General features: G+C 39.2%; 1 protein-coding gene across 4 annotated transcripts; it reads right to left on the reverse strand.

Moving 5' to 3' along the window:
- Positions 1 to 109: 109 nt before the first annotated feature.
- stim1a (stromal interaction molecule 1a) lies at positions 110 to 26,615 on the reverse strand. 4 transcript variants are annotated; one of them, XM_086262035.1, is made up of 14 exons: positions 26,423 to 26,615; positions 25,612 to 25,747; positions 22,572 to 22,702; positions 19,055 to 19,169; positions 16,374 to 16,485; positions 15,929 to 16,044; positions 12,805 to 12,982; positions 7,259 to 7,436; positions 6,343 to 6,510; positions 6,003 to 6,103; positions 5,634 to 5,863; positions 4,739 to 4,819; positions 3,754 to 4,174; positions 110 to 3,338 (listed from the first exon to the last, which is right to left on the reverse strand). In XM_086262035.1, exons 2-14 carry the CDS (start codon positions 25,733 to 25,735, stop codon positions 2,861 to 2,863), a joined length of 2,433 nt encoding a protein of 810 aa, XP_086118161.1. In that variant the 5' UTR covers positions 25,736 to 25,747; positions 26,423 to 26,615; the 3' UTR covers positions 110 to 2,860. The 4 variants fall into 4 exon arrangements, with proteins under 4 accessions (XP_086118161.1, XP_086118162.1, XP_086118163.1 ...); XM_086262037.1 differs by having other exon boundaries at positions 113 to 3,338; positions 4,111 to 4,174; positions 26,423 to 26,613; XM_086262036.1 differs by lacking the exon at positions 4,739 to 4,819 and having other exon boundaries at positions 111 to 3,338; positions 26,423 to 26,614.
- Between the last annotated feature and the right edge of the window lie 287 nt (positions 26,616 to 26,902).

Raw genomic sequence — 26,902 nt, forward strand, 5'->3', positions numbered from 1 at the left:
GGTGCGAACTTTAGAGTCAAATCTAAAAATTCAAAAAGAATCTACAGCAGGAAATCAAAGTGCTGTGTATTAGGAGAAGAAGCTCACCTTTCATTCAAAATAGTTTATTGCTTTCATGCAGGAGTGCCATCAAAGTTTAGACCACAACATTAGATGCAAAATGATTTTTTTCCCTGTACAAATATACTGTAGGTTTTCATAAATAGAAGCTCAAAATAAAGACAACGAGAAAAGTAGGGTGAAGGACTTAAGAGCTTAAGCTGATCCACTCTTTTAACCCAATATAGGTTTCGTTATGACAGTTGACATGCATCAACGTTACAGTGCATTATACCGGGAGCAGACAGACACACTCACACATTCAGATGGCATAATCAATTTACAGCTCTGTCGTGCAAAAAAGGTACAAATGACACTTTAAAAAAAGTACCAGTAGGAAATTGTTATTTTTTTTAAGCTCGTCTTATTTTTTAAAATAAAATATTTAAACGTGTCTTATAAATCCAAACCACCTGTTACATTATGAGGCTGGGGGAGACTTCTTGTGTCTTCTGCAGCACTTTTTGGTTGTTCGTTGGTCAGGAGCACCCTAAGTGTACTGGCGTCCCTACTACTTTAGTAATTACCTACAACTAGATGCATAGTTTTGTGCTCAAATGAAGCAATCAACATTAAAACTGGCACAAGGTATTTTTTTTTTTGTTGTACTTATCTGAGAATAATTATTTGTTACAAATGTAAACATACGGTACTGATACAGGATATACCCTCGGACATTCAGCATTTCATCTTTGAATATACATTACTGTATACATCATGCACTTTTGTCTTCTGTGCAAAAGGGGCTCAAGGTTTAGAACACACTACAAATACAAAGGCCTCTGACAGAAATCACAATTTGGCACTTTTACATGATTGACTTCCTGCCTCCATAAAACGTTAACCAGAAGTGGTTACAACTTTAAATTTTCAGTCTTGTACAGAGCAAAATACTTTCCTTAATTATAGCCCTTACCAACAACCAATCCTCACTGAAAAACTGCTGTGGATCTTTTAATGTCCACTAAAAAGACAAAATAATAAAACTAAAAGACAGGACAGCATAGCCCAATCCACATTACGTGAAAATTGTGGGATACTGGTTAACCTTCAAGGGGCTATTCTTACAAAACAAACCCAAAGGTGTACATTTTCTTATGATATACAGGTGTAGAAAGCAAGCATCTCTAGCATTTTCTTTTCACAATGTGTATCCTAACTTTAAAATTAAATACCTAAAGATACCATTGCATTTCATGGCTGCCACTTCAAACATTTTGGTAATTTATTGCCTAATAAATTTTTTTTTTTCTATATACACCCTATTTTTAGTCTTCAAACACCTGATAACCGTATGGTTCAGTGAGGGTGTGTGTAAACCCCCAGTTTAATCAGTGATAGTCCTTAAGATAAGCTGGATATTTCAGCAAAGAGAAGAGACATTCTTCACTCTCCCATTTTTCAAATGCACTAAAACTCAAAACCGCAAAAGGTCTGATGCTGGTCCTTTAGATACTTTGCAAGAATTTACCTCTAGGGTGCAATATAAATACATTTAGACCCAGCAGTTAATGCTGATACACTAGGACAGCTTATTAGGGCTGTTCTATGTGGAAAAAAGATAACTGATTAATATTCTGAGAAAAATATTAAAACCCTTAATAATTATCTTTTATTTTATCTTTTTAAAAATGTGGTTTCTATTGCTAAACAGAAAATGGCCAAGTTGAGGCGTGATGCAAGAATAACTGTTACACAAAAGCATCTCATGCAAATCAGTATATTTCTTCTGAATAACCCAATAAACAGCTATACTTAATGTGATATTATGGGCTCCCAGATAGTTGCTGACTGCATCTGAATAATGTCAGTAGGAATAATAGAGGCAAAGCACCATCTAGTGTGATGAGATTGCTTTACAAAAAGAGGAACATTTTTATTTTTCTATATTTGTGACTTCAATGTGAGACTATAGTTTTTGGGGTTTTTTGCATTCATTTTAAAAAGAAATTTTCCACCTAAGACATCATAAAAGTTAGGATTTTTTCTTTTTCAGAGTATCACCCCCTCCCTGATCCTTTTTTATTATTTTTTTATTATTATTATTCCCTAGAATGGCCCTAAGAAGGCATCGTAATATACTGAGTTCAAATAGCAACACGCAACATTTGTTTTTACAGCCAAAGGTAATATACAGGAGCATTCTAATACACCTCTTGTATTTGAAGATCCCCTGAATGTGTCATTTTCTCCGCAAACAAGACATCAACAAAAAGAAAACAGACAAAGTGTACCCATCATTAAAAAGAAAATAGTCAGGAGTGCGCATTCACTTTGGACTTGTAGGTGTTTTGATAGTAATAAAAGAAACAAGTGTTGTCTAAGCAGGTTAACAACAAGAACCAAGCAAACACTTAGAGCATTCGAGTATCTGTCAAACAAAAGTGAAGACATGCAAAATGTTATAGATTGTAGAACAAGAAGGAAAAAAAAGGAAACAACAAGTGGGAGACATATTTCCCTTTGACACTGGCACAAGTTCCTGCAGAATAAATAATACTTTACATTCCAATATACAAACCTGCCCATTCCCCACATACTCAACATTGACCAAGTGTAAGCAGATAAAGCTGGGTAAAACAGTCCACAGTCTCTCAAAGTAGGTGTTGTAACCTACAAAAAGATTCAATGACAAAAAATCTTGCAATCATGTGACCATTAATGAACCCCCAAAACTAGAAACTAAAAAAAACATAACAAAAACAGGTTAGACAGAGGAATACAGTCAGACAGCTTTGGTAGCCCATAGTTCATTTAGCTTTTATTTCCTCTGTTTTTTGAAGATCTTGAAGGTATGTTTCTTACGGCTGGCAGCTGAATCTGTGTCTTCTCCTGTTGAACCACTATCTTCCTCTAGAGGGCTCTTCTTGGAGGACAGCTGTGGGATGCGGCTGTTGGCTTTAGCTCCCACCACTCCTACCTGCCCTCCTGTTGGTGATGGTGTGTCAGGTTCAGTGGAGTTTGGGCTGAGTGAGCGAGATGACTCAGACAGACTGTTGATCTCTCCCAGGCTGTACACCTTCTTCATGAGTATGGGGCTGTCGGGACCTCCCTCATGAACACGGGTCCCTCCATTGGGGGTGTGAGCATGCAGTGAGACGGCATCATCTGCTCGGTTGGACAGGCCGTGCATGAGAGAAGTGGGCTTGATTAGGTGGCCTTTGGAGCTGTAGGCAGACAGTCGATCACCAACTTGTGAAAGGGACAAAGAGGAGTCTGAGTCGGAGCGATTTAGATCCCTGCAGGAAGAAAAATTCACAAGTTAGAGAAGGAAAAATCAGATCCAAGGAATGTTTAAAAGCAGCTTTGCATGCTTGAGTTTATCTACACTATGCCTTGAAAGTCACGGACACACAGGGCACAGGCTGGATAGTGCGGCTCCACACTTGTTAGTTGAGCAGGCAAAGAACAGGAGGAACACTGAGAGGTTGAAAGAGAGTAAATGCAAAGTCTCTGTAATGGCTTAAAAACAGCAAAGGATGAGAAATTTTATAAAAGAAAAAAAATTACAAAATAAAATGGAAACATAACAAAATGAATATACTAAGGGAAGTGTATCTACTCTACATGTGTTATCAAGGTAAAACCATGACAGGTGGTGTAAAAACACCCACGCACATGCAAAGTGTGTGGAGAATGGAGACAGATGGGTACCCGAAACTGTCGCTGCACGAGGAGTGCACTTTGGAGACATCTGAGAATGACAAATCAGGAATAGGATCCATGGGCTGGAAAGAAGCATGGTATGCATGGGAATGAGGGGTTGCACTGCCACCCACAAAGCTGGGTAAGCAGGAAGAAGATGAGGATAAGGATGATGACGACTGAGGAATTTGGCTGGAAGTAAAGATTATGGACGGGTGAGAAACGGCCGAGGAGAGGGGAGGCAGAGGGAGACAATCGAGCTGCCCAAACGAGTGGCTGCGTGAATGTCTGAAGGTAGCCCTAGGCCTCGAATGGTAGGGGGTTCCCTCGCCCTGCTGCCCTGCCAACAGGCAACTCTCTACCAACCTCTGGGAGCCCAGGGCCAGCTGGGGATCAATGTGGCGTTGGCGCAGAGACATCATACTGGGAGCTGTTGGCACAAAATAACAGCGGTAGTAACATTAACATAAAATAAATGGCTGATGGAAAAAGTGAGAACAATGAGAAAATTACTGAAAAGATGCTTTAGTCTTTGGAAACGTTACACATTATTAAATATAAAAATACACAAATTTTAGCCTCTTTACTCCACAATAGTGATGCATATTAGTAAAATCCCAACACTTGTTTAATCTTTCCATCTAATAAAGGCAAATTATAAGAATATAATAAGTTTAAATAGGAAAAAATTGTTTCTTTAAAAAAGAAAAACAAATACAAAACAATAGTGGAGTAGAAAAAAGGGGTTTGTCTGGAGGAGGGGCAACATTTAGGAGGAGGATTTCAATACCAAGCAAGCAACTAAGGTCAGGTCAGGGGTGTTTTTAAATGAAGGCAGCATGGAGAAGGTGTTTTTTTTTTTTTTTTTTATTATTACAGCTGGGTCCATCTGGAGCATACTGCCAGTTAAAATGTATGAAAACTCTTTTTAGGCAAAAGTGGAGATGGGAAGGTCAGACTGAGGACTGAAGTGGGGCATGAATAAATGGCCAACCAGGATATTTCCACACGGGCTGACAGTCTGAACCAATGGACCACAGGTCACTAGCTCGCCGTTCCAACAGTCGATTGCCATCTGTAGTTGGACCAATGAGACAGCAGTGGGAGCCAAATACCAGAGAAGTGGTGGAGGGAGAGAGGGGAGTGAGACAGGCAGTGTAATTAATGTTGATTAAACACTTGTTCACTTGTGCAGCAAATTGGAGCTCCAGTTACCTAAACCCATAACCTAACATATAAAGTCAAATATGGTTTGAAACTGACATATGTATAAAAATGTATGAATTCTACAAGAACTGTAAGGTGTGTAAGAATTTGAGTTGTGTTTTTTGGTGTTCCTATCTTGGTCCTAAATAGGAATATAATTCTGGCAGTGACTACATCTGAAGTATTTCCTTTTTTGGCATCCTTCGAAAAAAAAAACAAAAAAAAACTGATCCAACATATCTATAACACGTAACATGACACAAGCACTACAAATCGGTCAACACAAAAAATTGTTCTCTTTAAGAAGTATATTTTTCTTTGGGTTTCAGTTTCCAGAGGAAAATCATGGCAATCTTCAGTTTCAATAATTTACTGAATGAAATAAACAAATGTATCCAAAATAACAGTTAACAAAAAGGCAAGTGGTATCGTGTGTAAAACAACAAGACAATTATCTGAATTTACATAGTGTGAAGTGTAAAACACCATTCAATACTCATTTTCGACATGTCTAACCCCCACTACCGTCAGCACCATGGAGGCAACAATAATACATGTAGCATTAGGTCCAAATTGTCATGTGAGCTGATTTTTGGATTTCCCAAGCAGAGCCTTGGAGGAAGGTTTAGGGATTTTTTTGCTAATCCCCACTGAAAGGCTGAGCGTTTCGGAGGAACTCTTACATGGCAGAGTTCCGGGTACGATATCCTCGTCCATGTCGTCCATGTCGTCAGACATGATGAAGTGCTGAGGTGTAGCTCTGCCGCCCATGAAAGTGGGGTCGAGGTTGAGGGCCGAGGCCAGTGATGGGAGGCCTGGATTGTTGACGATGGTAAAACCCGTTAGAATCTCTATCTGCTGCCAGCGATGCAGCCTCTCTCGCAGAGCAGCGGTCACCTCGCCAAGGGCTTGTCTGCAAAAGATCAGAAGAAAGTATTTAAAAGAAAACTTTGCAAAGAGGAGAATGTATGAAATGTATGTATGAAATCATCTTTCCTCAGCTTTTATTTTTTAACAACATATCAACGCACAATTAAGAGTCTCTAACTTACTTGGCTGCTAATATTTTGTGGTCCACATCATCCAGGGAGGAGCTGTGAGCCACATGGAAAGTCCCAAAGAGAGTGTTCCTCTTTTTCTTTATCTTCTCTGCCTGCGAAAGCAAGTGACCAAGGACTTATCAAGGTAAGCAGGAGGAAGTGGAAAGTGGTGCCCAGGTTACAACAACTGACCAAATATTTAAGAACAGGAAAAGCTTCATGGATAATGAATACAGAATTTGTGGAAGTTTACCATTTTTGGATATTAAATTATTAGCATAAAGCTCTATCTTTATGATATTCTATTTGTTTAACATACACAAGGAAATGTATATATATTTTTCATGCTAACCCCTTCTTTGGCCACCAGGAGTTGCCGTTCGGCATTTTGCTTCTTGATGTTGTAGTACTGCACTTCCACCTCATGGGTGAGCTGCAGCCATTTCTGTAGAGACTCTGGTGGCGACCAGCTACTCCGTGACTCCAACTCCTTCTCTGCCTTCTTCAATGCCATGCGCACCTGCAACAAGTTTCAACTATTAGCCATACTAGATGAGCACATAAGGAAAAATGGACCCACAATCTGCCAACAATTTTTAGCCTTTTCCATATCCACAAATAACCCAATCCCACACACTGAAAGCTCAGATGTAACCTCAAACCTGAATAAAGGTGTCTACGTAAATGGCCCCCCATTTTCAAACATGAATTTTGGACAATTTATGTAAAATCAAGTCCGAACATTTCCATAGTTGCCCCTTCTCAACTGCACACATCAGGAGAGTCTCGGCATCACGCAGGTTTGGCCACCATTTACCTGTTAATTACCTATATCCACGATTACCTGCACTATTCTTTAAATGGGTACAACTGGTACTACGCAGCAGGGGTTTCAAATCTAGTAAAGTTCAGGCTTGTATTTAATGAAAACAGCTCATATATGGACTGTAGAAGCCCTGCTTAATCCCAAATTAGCAGGACAGTCAAATGTGACAAAAGCATCAGAATTAGTGCACTGTGATAATCCTCCAAGCACAAACAGTTTCACTTATGTACGTGGGCTGAACTGTGCTGCTTCTGCCAAATTCCAAAGGACAAAGACTTGAGTGGGTGTATTTACACTATAGCTAGTGTGAATCTGAAAGACCTAAACATACTGTGCCGATGCCACCTTGGAAGTCTTCTTCTCTATTTACTCAAATTCACTGCTTCTACTTTGTGGACTACAGATTGCGTTTAAATGTAACTGATCAGACTGCAACCATTACCTGTTCGAGCTCTTCTTCTGCATACTTTTGGCGACTCAGCTCATTCTCTGTGCCTTCACGCAGCTCTCTCAATCGTTGGGCCTCCTGCTTAGCAGCGTTTATCTCATCCCTCAGCTTCTGCTCGAGATTTACCTTCTCTACTTCAACTGTTCGATGCTCCTCCTGGGCAATCTGCAACCTAAGGAAAAAAGGACCAAAGGTCATGCTCAATTTTTAGTCAGTGGCTGCTTACTAAGCCCAAGCAACTGAAGCCGTGTTGGAGCTATTGTTATTTTCTATGAACTATGGAGATGTGCTTAGGTTTGAGCAACCCTGGTCAAAATTTCTGTTACAGATTGTTGGCTGTCTAGCAGTCACTGCTCTTTTGTTGTCTAATCAAAAATTTTGGATTATATTTAAATCAGTGGATTGAGAGGGCCAAGGCAAAACATTCAGGTCGATCCTCTTGAGGTAGTCCATGGTGCATTTTTTAGGGTATATTTAGGATCATTATCCGGTTGTATAATCCAGACTCTTGTCATCTTCAGCTTTTAGCAACAGACTGCTCCCAGAATAAACTGCCTTTATATTATTCAGCTATTTAGTACATTCCTCCCTCTATCAGTGAAAATGTTCCATGTACCACTGGCTGCAGCACAAGCCCAAAGCATGATCAATCAACCCTTGTACTAACAGTTGGAAAGTTCTTTTTGTGTAACTGTAGCACCCTTTCATCTCCAAACATACCTTTGCTCATCACAGCAAATAAGTTCTATTTTAATCTTATCCTCCAACCTCAGGATTAATTTCTAGACTGTATCAGGCTTGTTTAGAGGTTTATATGCATGGCTTTAATGCTGAATTTTGTGATAAGCAAGCAGGATTTTGAAGACTGCACAGTGGAAAAAATGCACCATCAGTCTGCCAAGGATTTTTTTAGTCAAAGAGAAATTTTGATTTACCTTTCCAGCTATCCTAGTAGCATCAGTTTTTTTCAGTGTTCCAGACCTTAACTTGACCACCACCGATCCTGCTAAATACCATTTCTTAATTAGGTTAAATGCTTTGGCGTCTTCAAAAAAGGCTTTTCCTGCCTTCTGGGCAGTGCTCAGTGCTGCACCGGCTTAAAGGAGCCCTTGAGTGCTAGTTGTTATGACAAGTATTAGAGAGGCAGAGGATTTATAAAGCTTTGACTTTTGGTAAAAGGTACCTGGAATCAAATTTTAAATCTTTTGTGTTTCTTGTTCTTTTTTACTCAACAATTGCAAAACACATTAAGGAGATAGTTTTCTCTCTGACATTATTTCTTTTAGAAAGTTTATCTTGTGCTGAAATCAACAGAAATGTTTACTAGGGGTGCCTAGATTGCATGCCATAGTAGGCATTGCATCAGCCATGCATCACCAGAAACAGCTAACATGTAGAAGAGCAAAGGACTGTGGTCAGCTGCTAGGCAGCTCACAATAATCTGACATCAGAGGAAGCAGAGCCAAGAAGAGAACAGCTGTCAGGATTTAAGTTTAGAACAGTACAGTGTGGCACCCAGTGCTCCTGTAGAGTTCTGAACATGCAAGTGGTGGATATAATTAGACTAGCCTTTAAAACAAAAACAAAAAAAGGGAAAAAAAAAAAGCCTTTGAAAGCGGGCTTGTCACCAATAACACGATTGTTTTCACTGAGACACACACCATTCCGATATACTCTCATCTGTAACCATTCAGGTCCAACTAAACCCGTGATGTGGTTACATTTATGCAGGACTTTGTAATATTTTTCAATTGAAAAATGTCACTGGGCTTGATAGCCTGATGAATATGACAAGTCCCAGAACTACAGTACTACATATACTGTGATACAACAAAATAAATGCTGTTGTTTTCAAATTTCTGTTTTGTTGTTTTGTTAAACATGTGGCACAAGGGCAGAACGTACAAACACATTTCAGTCACCAGGGAGCAGCACTTTCCCCCACTGAGGCTGAACACAACAGCAGAAGTAGTACACAAGTGCAGAGAATTGAAACTTGATCCAGACCATGAGCTATGGAAAATGTTGCTGGTGGGCAGTCCTGCTAATGCTTTCGACCCTGACCTCTGCCATTCTCTAGCTAAAATTTGAAAGCACTGGCTGAGTAACAGTGTCCACAGAGTAGATGCCAAATTCTGTTCCTGAATGAAATGACCTGAATTACAGAGCTTAAAGAATGCAGACACAATGTCTCTGCAGACTTTGCAGGTAATGTTACTGAATACACACTGATATTATAAGACATACGTAGCCTTATATGCCCAACCTTTAAGTTTTTTTCACATGCAATACAAGCTGTCCCTGTCACCTGTCCTTTTTCAGGCCTTTCATCTGCACACCACACCCAAATTCAAATGTGGGTGAATTGCATCAGAGCTGACATGTTTAACAGTCATGCTTAAAACACTCGCCCACCAGTGAAGGGGGAGGCCAGGTCAAAGAGTGTTGTAAAAGTCACCCAGGAAATCCAGCTCTCGTCACAACCTCCTTACACTGTCTCCCAACAGTGAAGCCATGTTTGGACCAGGCTACTTGACAGCATCGCAGGATCTGCTTAAAGGTATGGAAAGAGAGCAGCTGGCTGCAGGGATCAGTAGGAAACACACAACTAAAGACAGAGCACAAACCTCTCAAGCTGCTGATTTTTGTGTGGCGGTCTTATTGAAACAAGCATGCCTGAAAAACCTGCTGCCTGTCTGATAGCCTATTATACCAGAACCTGCATATTCTTTGGCATTCATATTGCCTCAGAAATGCACACAATACCCATGCTTGCACAGTAATGCAGCCCTATAATCCTCATGACCTCATACTATTGGTTTTGAAATGACTTGACTCAACAAAAGTATTTGATCCCGTGGTCTAGCCTTTTCTGTCATAGCATTTATTATGCTAGAAAAAGTCGCATGCAGTATTGCCAAAAATAGAACGCCCTTTTTGCATGCAGTCACACTTTTGCACAAGCCCGCATGCTTTTCCTGCCACTCTAACCCACAATCCTCTGAGCCAACTACACATAAAGCAAGAGGGTCAAAGCTCAAAGCACACCGATTTGAGGCAGCTGCAGTTCCCACTGAAGCTCTCAACTTGCATTTCAGATATTTTTAATTAAATAGAATTTAAATGACCTCTATGGCCAAAATGAACTGAGTTGAAGTTTAAAATGCAGCTGAACAAAACACTGCTGAATTGTAACAGGCAAATTTTACTGCAGTGCTGAACAAACAAGCATAATTCAGGGATCTGAGCAGTTCCTGTAAAGCACTATACTACTATCTGCAGACAGACAAACTACTAATAAGTATTACGCACAACCATGGTGCAGACTGTTTACTTGCATGGGATACTAAATAATGTCTGCACTTGCTGGCCTTTAATATTTACTTAAGGTTTGCCACTGTGATCTGTAGAGGAGAATTAACTATGCGTACTTAGCTTAGCAAAAAAAGGAAAGTCAAAATCTACTTCAAAGATGCTAGTGGCAGGTGTTTTACAAACAGTCAAAGTATAAATCCACAGAGTCAACACAAAGACTAACTTGGCAGCGTCAGAAGGACAGAGTTTGACCTCACTGATTTGTCCCCATTTAAGCCATCAGTTGCACTGTTTGTTGGAATTCAGCAGGAAACTCCCACAAAACACTTTTCCCTCCACCTAGTGTACTGAAAGGAAAAGGAACTAACAAAGAACATGTCTGTTACAAAAATATGCTGATGCAGGAGATAAAGGTGCAACTGTAAAAAAATCAAGAATCCATGACAGACACAAACATTAGTTTCAGTTCAGTCAGTAAGCACTGACAAAGCATAAAATGAATATTTCAAAAGCCTGTCTCTTGAACAGCCCATTTATCCCCCATTTAACATACAAACATTAACGTATGTGGGTAATAAGGGCAGTCAAAGAAAAATTTGCAACAAGAGTTCACCTCTCCCTTTGTTCTCAAGAATAAAGACAAGAATGTTACACAGTTATGTGGCTCTTTCCAGTGGCCTGAGCTTATTCCTTTTTTAAATTTACCTGAAGATGACCTCTCCCCCAGTGGATAAACTGTGTTAGAGATGCAAAACCATAAAATGGGAATCTCTTTGCACCTTCAAGCTCAAAAACCTTTGGTTCATGTATCACGTCAAAACTGAGTTCAAGTCTCCTTGAAAGGCAAAATAGGATATGCACTTCAAAGCACATTCTGAGCATTCCTTCAGGTATTAGCAGGACTAAAATAGTTAGATTAGCCTTTCTTTTATTCACCAATTCATGTAGCTTTACTTTAAAACACTGAAATTTCATCTCATTTCAAATCTTAAATCACAAGACAGGCTGGAATGATCCGATGGCCAAAAAACTCCTCAGAGTATGAAATATTTTGCATTATAAGATATAAGAAAGGGCAAAGTATAAAACGTGCGATTCAAAAGTTGTTTTTTAAAGAGTTCTAAAATTCTAAAAGGTTTAGCCCTGAGGTTTGGCCACCATTTTACAAATTCCCAAGATTTTTCTCTTCTAAAAGAAAAGTGTGATTTTGATCACTGGTACTTACAATGTGTACTTTTAAACAATTTGTCAGAGTATAGTCAGAAGTGATGGCTGGAGACTAAATTAAGAATTACCTTTACGACTACGCAGATATGGAGGCTATAAAACTGCAGCCAATGCTACCAGTAATAAGCAGTGTTTTAGTTTGTTAAATAAAGAAGTAAGCATGCCTTGATCACATGCATCTGCAGCCAGTTAATGTGTGACTTGCTGTGACATGCTCGTGTATGAAGCCAGAAAAATAAATAAAACAGCAGAAAAAAACCCCTCATGCAATCAGACAGCTTCACGAATGCATGAAGCAAACCTTCCACCATTGATCCAAAGACTTTGGCTTCACTAAATTAGTCACCTGCTTGAACATAAAAACGCTCCGTGGAATGGGTCCATAGAGGCCTGATGATAACTAAGTATAAACACATAAGTGCCCGGTGCTAGAGCAGGTCTGCCAGTCTTTTATAACATAACACAAGTTCCTATTTGAGAACAATGAATGCCATTAATCAAACCTTTCCCAGGATTGTGTGCAAACCTGGAAAAACTATATACAAATCCAAACAATCAAACCAGAAAAACATTGAAAGTTGACAGCAAAAGAACTAGGGAGTAACCCTGCAAACATGCTACAACGAGTCAGGCCGTTGCTTTGATTGTCATTCAAGGTTGGATATCAGCAGAATGTTCAAGTGGAAACTAAAAATCTTCTGTTCACTTGTGACCTCCACCATTTAGAATCAGTAAATGTTGGAGGTTTACAGCTCAATAAGCTAATAAGCTACTAATGTCAGAAATAACCGTTTACAGCTGATTATTATAGCACACAGTTTAACGTATGAGAGTTATCCTCAGACAAGTGGATGATGAGTTTAAATGTATTAAAAGCTCAAAAGTTCTCATGTGAAGACAAAAATAACAGTTTCATATTAAATCTAAAATGAACGCCATGTGCAGAAAATACAATTAAATGCAATAGAGCTTGTGTTGGTGTTGGGAAAAACCCTCACTTCTTTTGTAGGTCATGCAGACTCTGCTCAGCTCTCTGCAGGCCCTCTAGGTCCTTCATCATCTTCTTCATATGGTCCTTAGAGTAGCGGTTCTGGATGTAGGCAAACCAGCATCCACCCATGCCTATGACTATTGACACGACCAGCATGAAGTCCTTCAAGTGGTTATGTCTATTCACTGAATGAAATAAAAAGACATGAGGTTACATTTTAGTAAGACAAGAAACTAAGTCATTAAGCAGGCCTATAGATGAGGAGATGCATTTTGGTCAGCAACATGTATTATAGGATAAAGCTGTTTAACAACACAGAAATTTTACAAGAATGTGGTGTGAAACTTGAATCTCATAGTCATATTGCAACTGCTGTGGAGTGACACAAATAGAAGGCTCACCAGCACAATTTCAGGTTGCGGTGAGAGGGACCCAGTGCAAAAGACCACGATAAAGACAGCTTAACACGACCTATTTTAATCTGGGGAAGATGTGAAGCTAAAGCTCAAACTTTAGCTGCAACTATAAGTATTCATTGACGTTATCACTGTGAGGGTTTTATAGATTTTCAGAGTCACAATAGCTTGGAATCAAGTATCCTACTTGTAAGAACACATCCCATATTCAGATCCCTTTACAACCACTAACAGAATAACTTAAAGTTAAACCCAAGCTGGGAACTAACAACAGATATTTGTCATTTGATGTGTCGAAGAAATAACATGTATGTAGCAGCTAGCGTAGTTTCTCAAAGTTTTGCAAGTTACACAAGTTTTTCTTGCAAAACCTGAGTAGGAGTATACAGGAAAGAACAGTATACTTCCTGGAGTGAGACAAAGGGAAATAAAATGAATATATCAGTAGATCGTGCCAGCTCGACAGACAGAACTTCTACAACACAAGCTGTAAATCTCAAGTACCTGTACAGCTCAAGTCTTATCAGTTCCACTGAATAAGTAAGAATAACAGGAATGCACTTTGCATACAATATATCCATATCTTTTTAGTCTGACCTGCATGTAGCCTTGGAGGGCAGAAACACAGTTTTTAAAATGAAGGCCAACACTGGACAATCCAGAAGTACAAGCCTGTAAGTTTTTTACCTATTCCAGGCCAAATATTTAGACCACCTGTCAGAATAAGATGAATAAACAGCAAGTTGTGGGCACTTGAGAACCATGCATAGTAACCACAGAATTTTAATCACTCTCTGCCCCTGCCATACATAGATAATGTACAGAATAACTCCTTTTACATTGATGTAAGAATAAAAGCACACAGATAGGTTTTTCACCTCGTTTTGATCAAAATGGGTCAATAACGTCTAGCTGACAGGCAACAGAAGAAAAACCTTATTTTGGTGGTCGCTCCTCCAATAATGTGACCTTGAGTAACAGATCTTTACCTCTTAAATGACCTGGAACACAATAACCCAAAATGAGTCATGCTTACTGAAATGCATGTCTAGTGCATCATAGTTCTTCACTGAGCACAGACGCCAAAATGAAAAACAGGGCATTATCTCTGAGAATGCAATTTCCTGATGCCACTCCTCTGCTGGGCTATTTATTGTAGGCAATTTCCTTTTACATACAGTGAACAAAACATTCAATTTCTTTCAGGAATACCACCAAGAGCGCATCAAGTGACAGGTAATTAGCCGCAGAACTGGAAATAACAGGACCCAAACGAGCTTGGGTTAATTATTACACAACTGTTGGCCAGATTAGGTGCAACCTTTTGTGCAGTGTGTCTTAAAATGCTGCTACGCTTCACAGTTGGTCAGTCTGGCTGTTAGTGGGACCCCCTGGTTTTGAGAGCTTGTCAAAGCCAGACAGCCCTTGCTAATGTCTTCCTGCGGGTGACTCTTACAAAACACATTCACAATGACACATGCCAGACACACACCACTACACACTCTTCCCCTTTCCTGTTTTTTTTTTTGTGTGTGTGTGTGTGTGTGTGTGTGTGTGTGTGTGTGTGTGTGTGTGTGTGTGTGTGTGTGTGTGTATCTGTGTGCTTAAAGCAAATACCTGGTTCCACTGACTGTTTATTAGATTTTCTTTTTTTCTTTTTGACGTCTCATAAACTCTTCTAAATACACACCTTTACTCTACTTTGAAATTCCTGGGAAATAATTCTCCAGTATCAAAACAATTTTTTAAAAAAAACATCTAAACTGCTGACAGGACATATGATATCGAAGACAACCTATCCATTGTGATGTTACAAATCCCTAAGGAGCTAAAAAAAACTGAGAAACCCCTAAAGGATTACAATCTACAAGTGCAGAATTGGAGCAGAGATAGTGGAGAAGAAGAGGATGAGTGGAGTGTTTATTTGTCTCTGTACGCAGAGTGATGTGTCTGGAATACAGAGTAGTGTGGTCTAACAGTCTAAATCTTCCTGAGTCCCTGAAATTGATACAGGTGGTACAGGATTTCCTAAGCTTAAACGATAGCACTGGGTTGAATGAGCATACACCTTTCACAATTGTGGGTTATGTTGTTTATACTCGTACACTGTTGTGTCTGCGTTTTACTAACATGAGTCATGAGTGAAAGCCAATTAATCTTTAACAATAGTTAAATTAACTGGAATTCAGAATGGGGAGAAGACTGTAGGACTTACAGAGTCTATACACAGATTGTTACACCTGTCAGAAGAAACAAACACAAGCTAAACTGGCAAATTATGAGTTACTGCTTCAGTCTAATGAGGAAGCTAGCCACAATTACAGTCTATTACATTATGTTTCACAGAGGTATAATCCTTCCACTAATCAATACGCCACATTTCATTACCAAAGAGTTATTGAGATCTGCTTTGCTGTGATGTGTAGCGTTTCTGGAAAGGTGCTATGGCATAGCTACAGTTAAGATTTAGTGCAGTACTATAAATCAAGCATTGCATAGACCTGGTGACTCTGGCCACAACACTTCACAGGGACAAAGAGCGAATGAAAATGAGAGCAGTAGACCAAATTGGGCAGGATGTTGGTCATGTTGGTAATGAAACTTATTTTCCACAGTAAAACATTTGAACGCAAGAGATTCATATAGTAGACTGTCTGCTGGGGAAGCCGTGTTTCTAAAAGTCAGACACGACTTGCAAAAAATAAAGTTACATACTCAGTGGTGCTCCAAAGAGTACGGTGTCCAACGATTTGAGCTGCAACTTTTGCACATGGCTTCGATCCAAAATCTTCAGAATAGAGAGTGTCAGAGTGGTGTTCTTTACAGCAAGCCTGAAAGAGACCAGACGTGCATTCATTTCGCAGGAAGAAAGCGGGGGACACACACACACAGACACATACACAACAAAGATTGTAATGCGATCGCTTGACAAGTCCTTAATTCATCAAAGGTAAACTAAAGTAACCCATATCAAAATAAAACAGGTTAACAAAGACAGCCAATTTAATGACTTTAAAAAGTTGTATTAAGTACATAAAAATATCTCCACAGTAATAAGTAAACCAAGACACTTTATCACACACAGTGATGTGTAGGGTTCATAGATCGGTTCAGTTTGAAAAAAGAAAGAAAGGAAAATAAAGTCATGATGATGTCACACCTTGGCATGGCACTTCCATTGAAATTCATCTTGCGAAATGCATCCACATACTGTGGCAGCTCCACATAGCTGATGAGCCATTCCACCACCTTGTCCACTGTCCAATTATACACTGTTGGCAAAAAGAAGAAACAAAATATCCACTATAATTACAATTCTCAGTCTTTATTTTGCACCACATTAGTTGTTCCCAAAGCGACAATTATTCTTTCTGTAGCCCAAAATATAAACACTATGAAAAAAATCCAATCAAACTACAGATAATGGATCAATTATTTACAATGAAAAGTATTTCCTTCAACTCTTATAACAACCTACAAACAATAAAAAAATGTGACAAATACATTCTGCTGGTAAGACGAGTGTATTAGTAATAAGAGAGTGTAGCTGATTTATCGGTTGATCTTTGCTTCCACCCTCACCTATGAATATGAGTACTGGGTAGTGACCAAAAGAGTTAAACTGCGATGGAAATGAACTTTCACCAGTGATTGGCCGACGCAACCTTAAAGAGAAAGTGAGGAGCTCGGCCATTCAGGAGGGGCTCGGAGTCAAACTTACTTCCCCACAGTAAGTCAGGAATCTATGGGCAGCTGACCAGCATGCCTTTCCAGACACCTACTAGGTGAGGTGTTCCATGCATGTGCTACTAGAAGGCGGCCCCGGGGCAGACCCAGGACACAAGAGAGATTAGATTTATGGTTTGGCTTGGGTGTCCCTCTGGAAGAGGTGGAGGAGAAGAAAGTCTGGGCATCTTGGCACAGACTGCTGCCCCAGGATTAAGACCCAGATACATGACAGAAAATGGATGGATGGACATTCTGCTAACAAATATCATGATTGATATTTAAGACAACATCAGAACTTGAATCAGTCTTCACAGATAATAATCAATTGTAACTCAACAGGATTTCCTTTCTAAAACTTCCTGCTTCTAAATTAAAATACCCCATAAAAGCATGTCTGGCATTATAGCAGTGTTTGTCACTAGTGTTAGCTGTGAATACATATAAGACAAAGGATTTCTATAATCACAAATGTTCCAGATATAAAGACCAAATTACATGCCAGCTTGTCCTCCAGCCTCATTCGTTCTGTTTTTTTATTCATTTTATAATAGTAGAATTCATATTTATTCACGTTTCATAGAGAGAACTCAATAAATAGCTGCAGTATATTTTACTGTCTTGCTATTTTCTAACACAACTGTTTTAAAAGAGAAACTTTGACTGTAATCTTTCACTGTGTTTGAGGATGTTCAAGGAATCCTCCTTGTCAGTTAGATTGTTTTATTTCCTAAATGGATGATTCAGCTCATTCTCAGCCCTCTTCTCATGTGGTGTTCCCCACAGGCCTTCCATTGGGCCATCCACAAATACAGTGCTAGCTTCCACTGTTATGCAGATGATACACAACTTCTAAAGATTCAAGGAATCATGTGGACAGCTGTAGCTTTCCAGCGACAAATTTAAGAGTCGTGTAGCACAACAGTTAGTCAAAGCAATCCAGAAAGGGAATTACACTTCCTTTCTCACGCCAGCAGTTGGTTAGATGACCTCGACTAGATAGAAAATGTTTCACTTGCTTAAAAACAGACTGAAGGCAAAAAATATATAATTCTGAAACCAGAAATAATTAAAGCATGTTTGAATATAGGGCAGCAGAGATTCAAGAGGGAAGAAACCAAGTGTTTCCTGATGTCTGATTCATAGACCTCAGGCAGTCACAACATCTGAAACTAAGTATTAACTATTACTGTAGCAAAGGCTGGAGTAATTTAACCAATGTTCTCCTTTCTAGCTACACTGTAAAAACTTATCTGAGAAACAGCTGTAACCTCATAAACATCAATTCATTTCAAATCTAACACTTGCAGCCGAGAAAAAATGCATCACTATTGCAACTGCATAATACAGGTTGACACAAAATGCATTGTTTGACTGTGTGCATACACATCCTGAATGATCTACGAGATCCCCGCAGCATAACATGCTGACAGGAATAATTGGGGAAGGCAAATCTGATCCCCAGCACCTGGCAGAGAGTCAAAACTGTGAGTTGACTAAGTTAATACATTGCTCCCTTGTACAATAACCCTGTTTCCTTGCTCAGAACCTCTAAAACTTTGTCAAGAAACTGCAATGCAGTGTAAGTCAGTACTGTGAACAAAACTGTGGTAAAAGCAGTCAGAGGAAAGGATGCTAAAAGGTGAGTGCCAGATACAGCACATGAAAGTGCTCTGAGTGAGTATAATAGAATACATTAGTATGGTTAGACATAGTCAGAAAGAAGTGTGACTGAATTTTGTGCTGACAGCTTCAACGATCTTAACTCTGGGCCACTCTGGCAGAACAGTGCACTTTGCTGGGCATGCAATCTTATCAACTACTTTGTGCCTTTGTTAATTGAGTGAAAGGGTCAAGCATGGATAAGCTGTAACACACACTTTCAGTCAGAGGGAAGCACATAAACCTTTATTTACAGGCATATAAAAGCTCTGCCATTCTCTGACTGGTAATCAAAGTCACTAAGACTGCTTCATTAAAAATGAAAATCACTGCTACAATATCAAACATTAAGTAGTGTTTGGAGGTATCAAGTATGCAGAAAAAGGTTTACAACATACAACTCTACATAGAAATGGATGTGAAAGAAAGGCCCTTTTTGCAACAAAACTGTACCTTCAGAGCCCTTCCATGAATTCCACAAGTCCTCCACACTGATGAACTGGTCATCCCCATGGAAGCTGTTATGTTTGGCCTTAGGGTCATGGTAGTTTAAATCTTCTCTCAGGAACTGCAGTATGACAAAGACATTTGTAATGGCTACAAACAAAAACCTTTTACAAGACTTGCATGACAAAATAGCTACACTGTTAAAACATTTGTTTTACAACTGCAATTTCACCACTGAAACTGACAGTGCATTTAAAACTTTGGCTAGCGTATTCTGACCAAACTTTGAGCACATCTTTAAGTCCTTAAAGTTGGCTTTGAAAGATGATACCTTTGTATATCAAACTTAGTTGCTTAATTGAAGTGGTGTGAACTTTGTAAGACAAAAATCAGACCCATTGTAATCGATGCCATGTTCTCCAAACTATCTAAACAAATGTTGCTGCTAAAAGGGGCGAGTGACATCAAGAATGAAAGGAAAGGGAGTGTCACCGTATATTACCTTGTTGATGTTGCTCCTACAATACAATATTGCTGTAGGGCAATCACTACAACTAAGGTATCGCCATGTTGTCATATGATAGCTTTGGAACTTGGAAAAAAAATGCAAATGCATGGTTCACACCGAGAGTGAAAACGTTAAGTCACAAACCCCATATGAAGATGAGGCTGTGGGGAAAAAACGGTGAGCTCTCAGTTAGGGTTTGTTTACATTTAGGCAGTAAAAGTACTTGGCTATGTTTAGAACGATATCATGAGTTGTGTACAAAACATTAGCCATATAGTTAAAAAAAAAAAAAGCCTTTCAGACAGAACGCCATGAGGGCAAACTTCTCATGTTGCAAAGCTGTGACACCACAAAACATGATCACTTCTAATGAAACCATTACTACAAAGAGGTGCATTGCTTTGTGACAATGCGGAAAGACCACATTTGTAAATGGTGTTTAGGGTTTCTATTGATTGTGAGCACTGTGACCCATTTCACTGCTGTAATAGTTAATCCATCGTTTTAGTGCAATTAAATGCAACTCCTGTGGGATATATCCATTGCCTTCACTCGCTTAACATGAAATAAAACCTAATAAATACCTCACCAGGGATTTTCCCCTCATTATTTAATTGTGCAACACAGAATGCCATTCTCACTTTTGTTCAAAACTATTATACATTTAATCATAAAAACAGCTTTTTTTGTATTCCTTTTAGAATAAGACAGTGTCATGCTCACTAAACTGTACCAAAGACTGATCGTAATGTAAATTCCACTTGCACTCTCACTGAAATGGTAATTGTCCCTCACTTGCTTTTGGAACCACATTGCTGATTGCCCACTGTATTGTAGGCTAACCCACTCACCAGGTTTTTAAAAATGAACCCTACATAACATCTAGCACTCCCACAAAAGCAGAGTCATGGGTGAAAGACAGTAATAAGTCATGATGCCTTTCTTTCTTGATAGATTTGTGTGGGAAGATTTCACTACAGTGCAGCAAGATGTCTCTGCTGCAGGTGAAATACAGCACTCCCGAACATATTCAATGGAAAATTAGCAGGACCTGTATAATGTGACAGAGTCACCAAGGTTACTGTTAAGAGACCAGATGTACACTTTCATCTTGCTCGTAAAGAAAGCAACTCCCCACCTTATTTAATCACTGTATGATTAACAAGAAAAAGAGGGTTGTCTTGAAGTACTCTTCATCATCATTTTGAGCTTTCCATTTCTTGGCTAAAAGCCACTACACATACGATTGCTCACTGTGCTTCTCTTCATTATTTGCTTTAGGGGGGTTGCATGCCAAGTGCCCCTCTTAAAAGCAGTGATCGTGCCACCTGCTTTGATCTGGCCTCAGCTGCATAACACAGACTGAGCCCGAACCATACCTGAATCAAGTCACCAGAGGCGGCTTTCTCGAGGCCAAAACTTGTAGTTTACACTAAAGCTTACAGTGCAACATTGCACTACTGTACATATGCATATGTATTTTTTTCTGTTTTGCTTATAATTTATGCTATTGAAGAGAACTACTGTACTGTGCAGTATTACTCTACCATAAGCACAAAGCAGATTGTGGCTTCACAAATCCCCTTTGTGCTACATTTTTTTAAAGAAACTGCAGCATAATTGTCTACAAATCACATGCAAGTTACAACAGGATTTAGTGCAAGAAATACTCTCCCACACCACACCCATCTTCATACTAGGCCTTCATTTGCATGTGTTGTTTTAGGACTGTCTTTTCCATGGTTGTGATTCTACTGTAATGACAAAAGCTGTCAAGAGTATTCAAAAATACCTTTGATTCAACTCTGACAGGCAAGGGTAGAAAGAATGCCAGCTATGCTTTCTAAGCCAGTAAATACACCAGGTTAATTATTTGACAAGGGAAAAAGGTATATCAGCAAGAGCACTGGCGTGCAACAGGATGAACCTACCAGTTAGACAGTCATTATCTGGCCACCTTTGGAGCAAAATCTACAAAATTTTAGATGACAGAGGGTTTAAAGTAACAGCATAGCCACTATATTAGGTACACTCATTCAACTAGGGCTGGGCCATATCATACCGTTCATGGTAATGCCGGTACAATGTTAGGCAACGATAAGAAAATAAAATATTGCGATAGAATATGGGTAAAACGTGCATGCGCAATGCTTTTGTTTTCATACGCACATGGCCGAAAAAGCATGGCGGCAACGGAGAATGAGAAAGGGGAAAGCGGATCGTTGAGTGAAACGGATGAACCAGAATTGGTTTGTAAAAATGCTGCAACTTCAGTGGTGTTTATGCAGAGCTACTGGTCCCATAGGCTCACCAAAATTGGACAGAAAAACCATGATAAGAAAACCTATGCCTGTTCTGATAAGTCGCAATTCCTACTGTGATTTAGATATTTGACTTTGTCAGAGACGATATGAAAGGATGGATCCATCCTACCTTGTATCAGTGGTTCAGGCTGCTGTTGGTGGTGTAATTGTGTGGGTGATCGTTTCTTGGCACAGTTTGTGGCCTTTAGTACCAACTGAGTGTAATTTATATGTCACAGCCTACCTAAGTATTGTTAATAGTACCTTTATAACCACAGTTTGCCCACATTCCAATGTGCAATGTCTGAAAGCTCAAATCCTCTCAAACTAGCATTTTGAGAATGACAATGAGTATATAAGGCTCCGAGCACTGTCAGCTTCAGCTCTAGTGAAGTGTGTCCAAGCCTTAGAACACTCCCTCACTAAGAGCAGGATCTCAGCTGGTTGTATCCCTGCCCCTCACTCACAGACTTCAGGAGAAAGAGCTCTCTTTTGAATTGTGAAGAGGGAAAGAAAGAAAAACCCCACCAAAGAAGGATGTCTTATTCTTAGAGCAAGTTAGAAACTGTGTCAGTGAGATAAAACACAAAAGATAACCCTTTGTATCAATATCACTTCACTTCTCCAACACAGAGGGCAGAATTGATATTGTTAGAGTATAGCAACACTTCAGTCTTGTTTAACTTAGAGGGCTTTTCAGGTTGTTACTTACGCCATCTGTCTCTACGACATCTACATTGCCGTTTGCATCATCATCCATCTGCTTATGGATATTACGGATAGCTTCAAAGGTGAGAAAGGCATTTTCATCCTTGCATAGTGGCTCATCAATGCGACAAAAATCTGGTGAAGAAACAGAAGTCATATCCACAAGTTGTTAAGTGACAAAGGTCCACGAATTCGTCGACTAATATTTAGTTTTTTCCTTATTCTACAATTACTAATTTACTTTTTACAATCACCAAAAATACCAAACAAACAAAAACAGACAAAAAAAGCACAACTGGATAAAGAGTAGATGTAACTATGCACAGATAAACAAAAAACATTTATATAACATTAGAGGTTTTTGTAAAAAATAATGTCTAAGATGTTCTTTTTTGCGCTTAGCACTTCATTTGTAACACTGCAACACTGTGATGCAATAAAGGCTAATAGCTTTTAATCTTGTGTGCACTTTCCTGCAGAAAAGACAGAAAACCTTCTCAATGTCCCCTGCTGAATTGGCTTCCCCACAGCACTCTCTTTAGCAAAGATAACTGAACTGCAACATTCCTTGGCTGCATAGGAAGGCTTGTTTATATAAGGCCTTTCACTTACTGCGGGCTGTTACAAAGGCAGGTACTTTTGACTGTATCTGCTACACCTATGTGTAGACCAAAAACAGACCATTCACTGAACTGAATCGATGAGTGTAGAGGCATCATAATTTTAGATGTCATTGTCACTATTCTGTTTAATGTCAAGAAACTCAGGTTTGCTATTCTACAGGCTTTAGTATTGTATAAAAATATCCGTATGTAGGACTCTAATTATACAGAAATCAAAATGGACATCTCTTATGATGTCCCTGCGTGCCCACTGTTTTCCTGTGTCACTTTGCTTCCTGGGGGATTACTGATCCTCTGCTAGATATGAGATGATGACGCCACTCCCATTAAGAGGAAAACATTTTTGCATGTGTGCAGCAATGGCAGATTTAAGAGTGTGTGTGCATTCCTTGACTGAATGCAGCACAGTTCAGGTAAACTTACAAGAATAGTACTCATGAAAGCTTCATATTCTATTGATTTCAAATCTATCTTCTAAATCTATCTTGTATGAACTATATGCAGCTCTGATCTCAGGTATATCTCAGACACTATTTTAACCAATGAAGGGAATGACTAATATTACAAAACAACAAGTTTAGAAAACATAAGTAAGATTAAGAAGCATATATTAAAGCAGTAAGCTTTGCTACACAATTGACTAAATTTTAACCACAAAAGGAAACGATGAAGAAAAGAGTTAAAAGGGAAGCACGCCTTGCCTGCATGCCAACAAGAAATAGTGGTCAAGACTTCCTTTCTGGGTCTGAACTTGGATTTTTTACAGCAACAACATACTCCTGGAGAAACATTTTTATGGAACTTTTTAATCACACTACAGATTACTGACAAAAACCTTGATTCTAGGTTGAAAACTGAGCAGTGTTGACTATCAGGCAAGGATTCTTCTTTTTGTTGTACCATCTTTCCCATAACATGGTGTAGCAGTATGCAAACATAACCTCACTTCCCCTTTCATAAATGAGCTCATGCAGCTTCATCATTAATCAATGACACCCACATTGTTTTTTTTGTTTTTTTCTCAACTATAACAGACTGCAGGCATTTGGCTTGCATTGTGCCGGAGGTTACAGTGTAATGCCCCCTCCTACTGATCAACACATCATACCAATCCATGTTTTGTTAATTCCCAGAACTGGATGTTTTGACATGCAGGCTTAGCAATTAAGGACAGAGAACAGAGAGTAAAAATGTCACAGATTAATACCTGAAATAATTTCTGTCCATGATATTGTGTCTGTAAGCCTATAAAACTTTTTTAACTTGCAAAATGTACCTTATGGTCTACATGACAACACAAAAGATAGAAATAGGAAGGATAGTGTGGGTGAACTTCCGTGTAGTTATAAGTTCATTTGTGAGCATGCACGCTTTCAACTTTTAGCAAACTTGCAAAGCCACATACCACAAAGTGATTACTCACTTTCAACGTTAACACACTTTGCGTTAAACAAAAAAAAACAAAAAAAAAAACAAAAAAAAAAAACAGTTATTCTAGTAAAAAGTCTACCACCTGTAACACTCTCAAACGCCAAACTTGACCTTCTCTCTCTTTCTCATTTGGCTTGCAAACCTCCAGAGACACAAGATAAGATATTTGCATATATATATATATATATATATATTTTTTTTTTTTTTAAAAAGAGCTCAGGTTACTCACGTCAATCTGTGAGCTTCCATTTAGATGAAGAATACACCCATAGCTTTTCCACCCCATAAATCCTTCTTCCACGGTCTCCCATGATAATTTAGAATACCAGTCAAGCTTTAAAAATCACTGTCACATCAAGAATAAATTATATGGCACACTGAAATTTTTAGGAGAAAAGTACATTTGAAGTGCATCATCTCTACTGATGCGTGTAGACGATTTGGGCAGTTTCCCATTTCACTGCACTGTTCAATAATAAAAATGCAGAAATGATTAATTCAGTGGTACTGGTTTGCTATTCAAAAAAGTATAGAAACGATTTACAAGGTAAAAAAAAAAAAAATCCATTGTAATCCAATAAAAAAAAATCATTAAACTAGCGGACTTCTAAATAACAAGGTTATAATTGGCTGGTGCGCCTTTGTCTTTTGTGCTACAAGTAGTTGGAAAATAATTATTCTAATCTATTATTTACTGGAAATAAAATGCCTACATTCACCCAATAGTCATTCTTTCCACTAATGTTTTTTTTTTTTGATGAACTGCTTATTGTTTGACTCAGTGGCTAGATCGAAGTAGGAGGACAGGGCTTAATGGCAAATGCCAGCCAGACTATTCTCAGCATGGCTACATTTAGTGCCTGCACACAATCGCAATGTTGTGACACAGACTGCTGTCCTCAAACAGGCGGTATAGTGTGTGTCAAGAGGGATACAATTACATCTTTCACGGTTTGCTATAACAAATTATTGCCATGATTGATTACTCACCTCGCATTCCATTTTCAGCAAGCTGACTGTCCACCGGTGTAGGTGAACTTGGCTTTTCAGTCCAACTTTCTCCAACGAGACACAAACACAATATCCACAAGCTCAAGGATCTGTGGAGCTCCATGACTTGTGTACGCTGGAAATAAGATAAGAGTCCATCAAACACTCTGACAACTCTTGCATAACACATTCGGAGTGTAGTGGTGGTATATTACAACATATGACCGCTTTCCCAGGGACAGGGAACTATGTTAAGCAGCTTATAGCACACCAAGAAATGCTGTTACATAAAGCTCACTTGTCATGTGTGACTCTTCTTCCTGAATGAGCCATCGAACAGTCATTAGCTTACTAATACCTGGTTGTAGCTAAGGTAACCTTTAAGCCATTACTATGCTGGTTTAGTTGGTATGTGGCATTTTTATCCCTATAATTCCCCAAAATATCACTTCAGGAAGAGAAGTAAAAAGATTATGAGAAAGTGACAGAAGTCTGGTCCGTCTCGTAGTTTGATGTCTAAAAAGGGCTTGGCGTGCTAGCTAGCTAGCTCGACATCTCCGTTAACTCGACAATTGGGTGTAATAGCCTCCAATGGAAAAATAACAGTCTAACCCGCCTCATATAGACGCTTCTATAGTTTTCAGATGGAGGTGTTTATTTCACTGTCGACTTGCTGCATTTTCTACAGGCGCACATTAGCGACTGCTGACGTTTAGCTAACCACAAGAGAGAGCGCTACCGACGAGGGATTGTAGTTTTTCATCTACGCTGGATGCTACTACAGGCACACCACAACACAGGATAAAGTTACCTGTCATGTATTGAAGCAAGCAGGTCTGTCTTTTCAGCTCTCTGTTAACATCGCAAGAGACGACTGGTCCCGCGTAGCTTAAGCACGGCGAACTCCACCTCCTGTGAGAGGTCTCGCTCTTCCACCGACCGAGAGACCGAACCGAAAAAGCCGCAGAATGTGGACAGACGTGAACTGTCTTCCTCTACAGTGCAAAGGCACTAGTACTCCCTCCTCCTCCGTATAGTCATCATCGGCTAATGTCGCCCCCTAGCGTTTGGAGTATAGGCTATACTTGATCCAAGCGTCCAAGCTGAAGAGAGACATTAAGACATCGAGTATTTTTGCAATAATGAGGGAAAAAAATATTAGTCTCTTTATCACCTTTTTTTTTTTTTACTATAATAGAATATTATACAACATTTAAATCAGAATCAGAATCAGAATCAGGATACTTTATTGATCCCTGGGGGAAATTATTTTTTGTTACAGTGCTCCATT

Source organism: Aulonocara sp. 'chitande type north' Nkhata Bay, linkage group LG14 (genome assembly GCF_057382095.1).
Source record: "Aulonocara sp. 'chitande type north' Nkhata Bay isolate Kocher_YH1m ecotype deep benthic linkage group LG14, A_spYH_male_GT1.1, whole genome shotgun sequence".
NCBI lineage: Eukaryota > Metazoa > Chordata > Actinopteri > Cichliformes > Cichlidae > Aulonocara > Aulonocara sp. 'chitande type north' Nkhata Bay.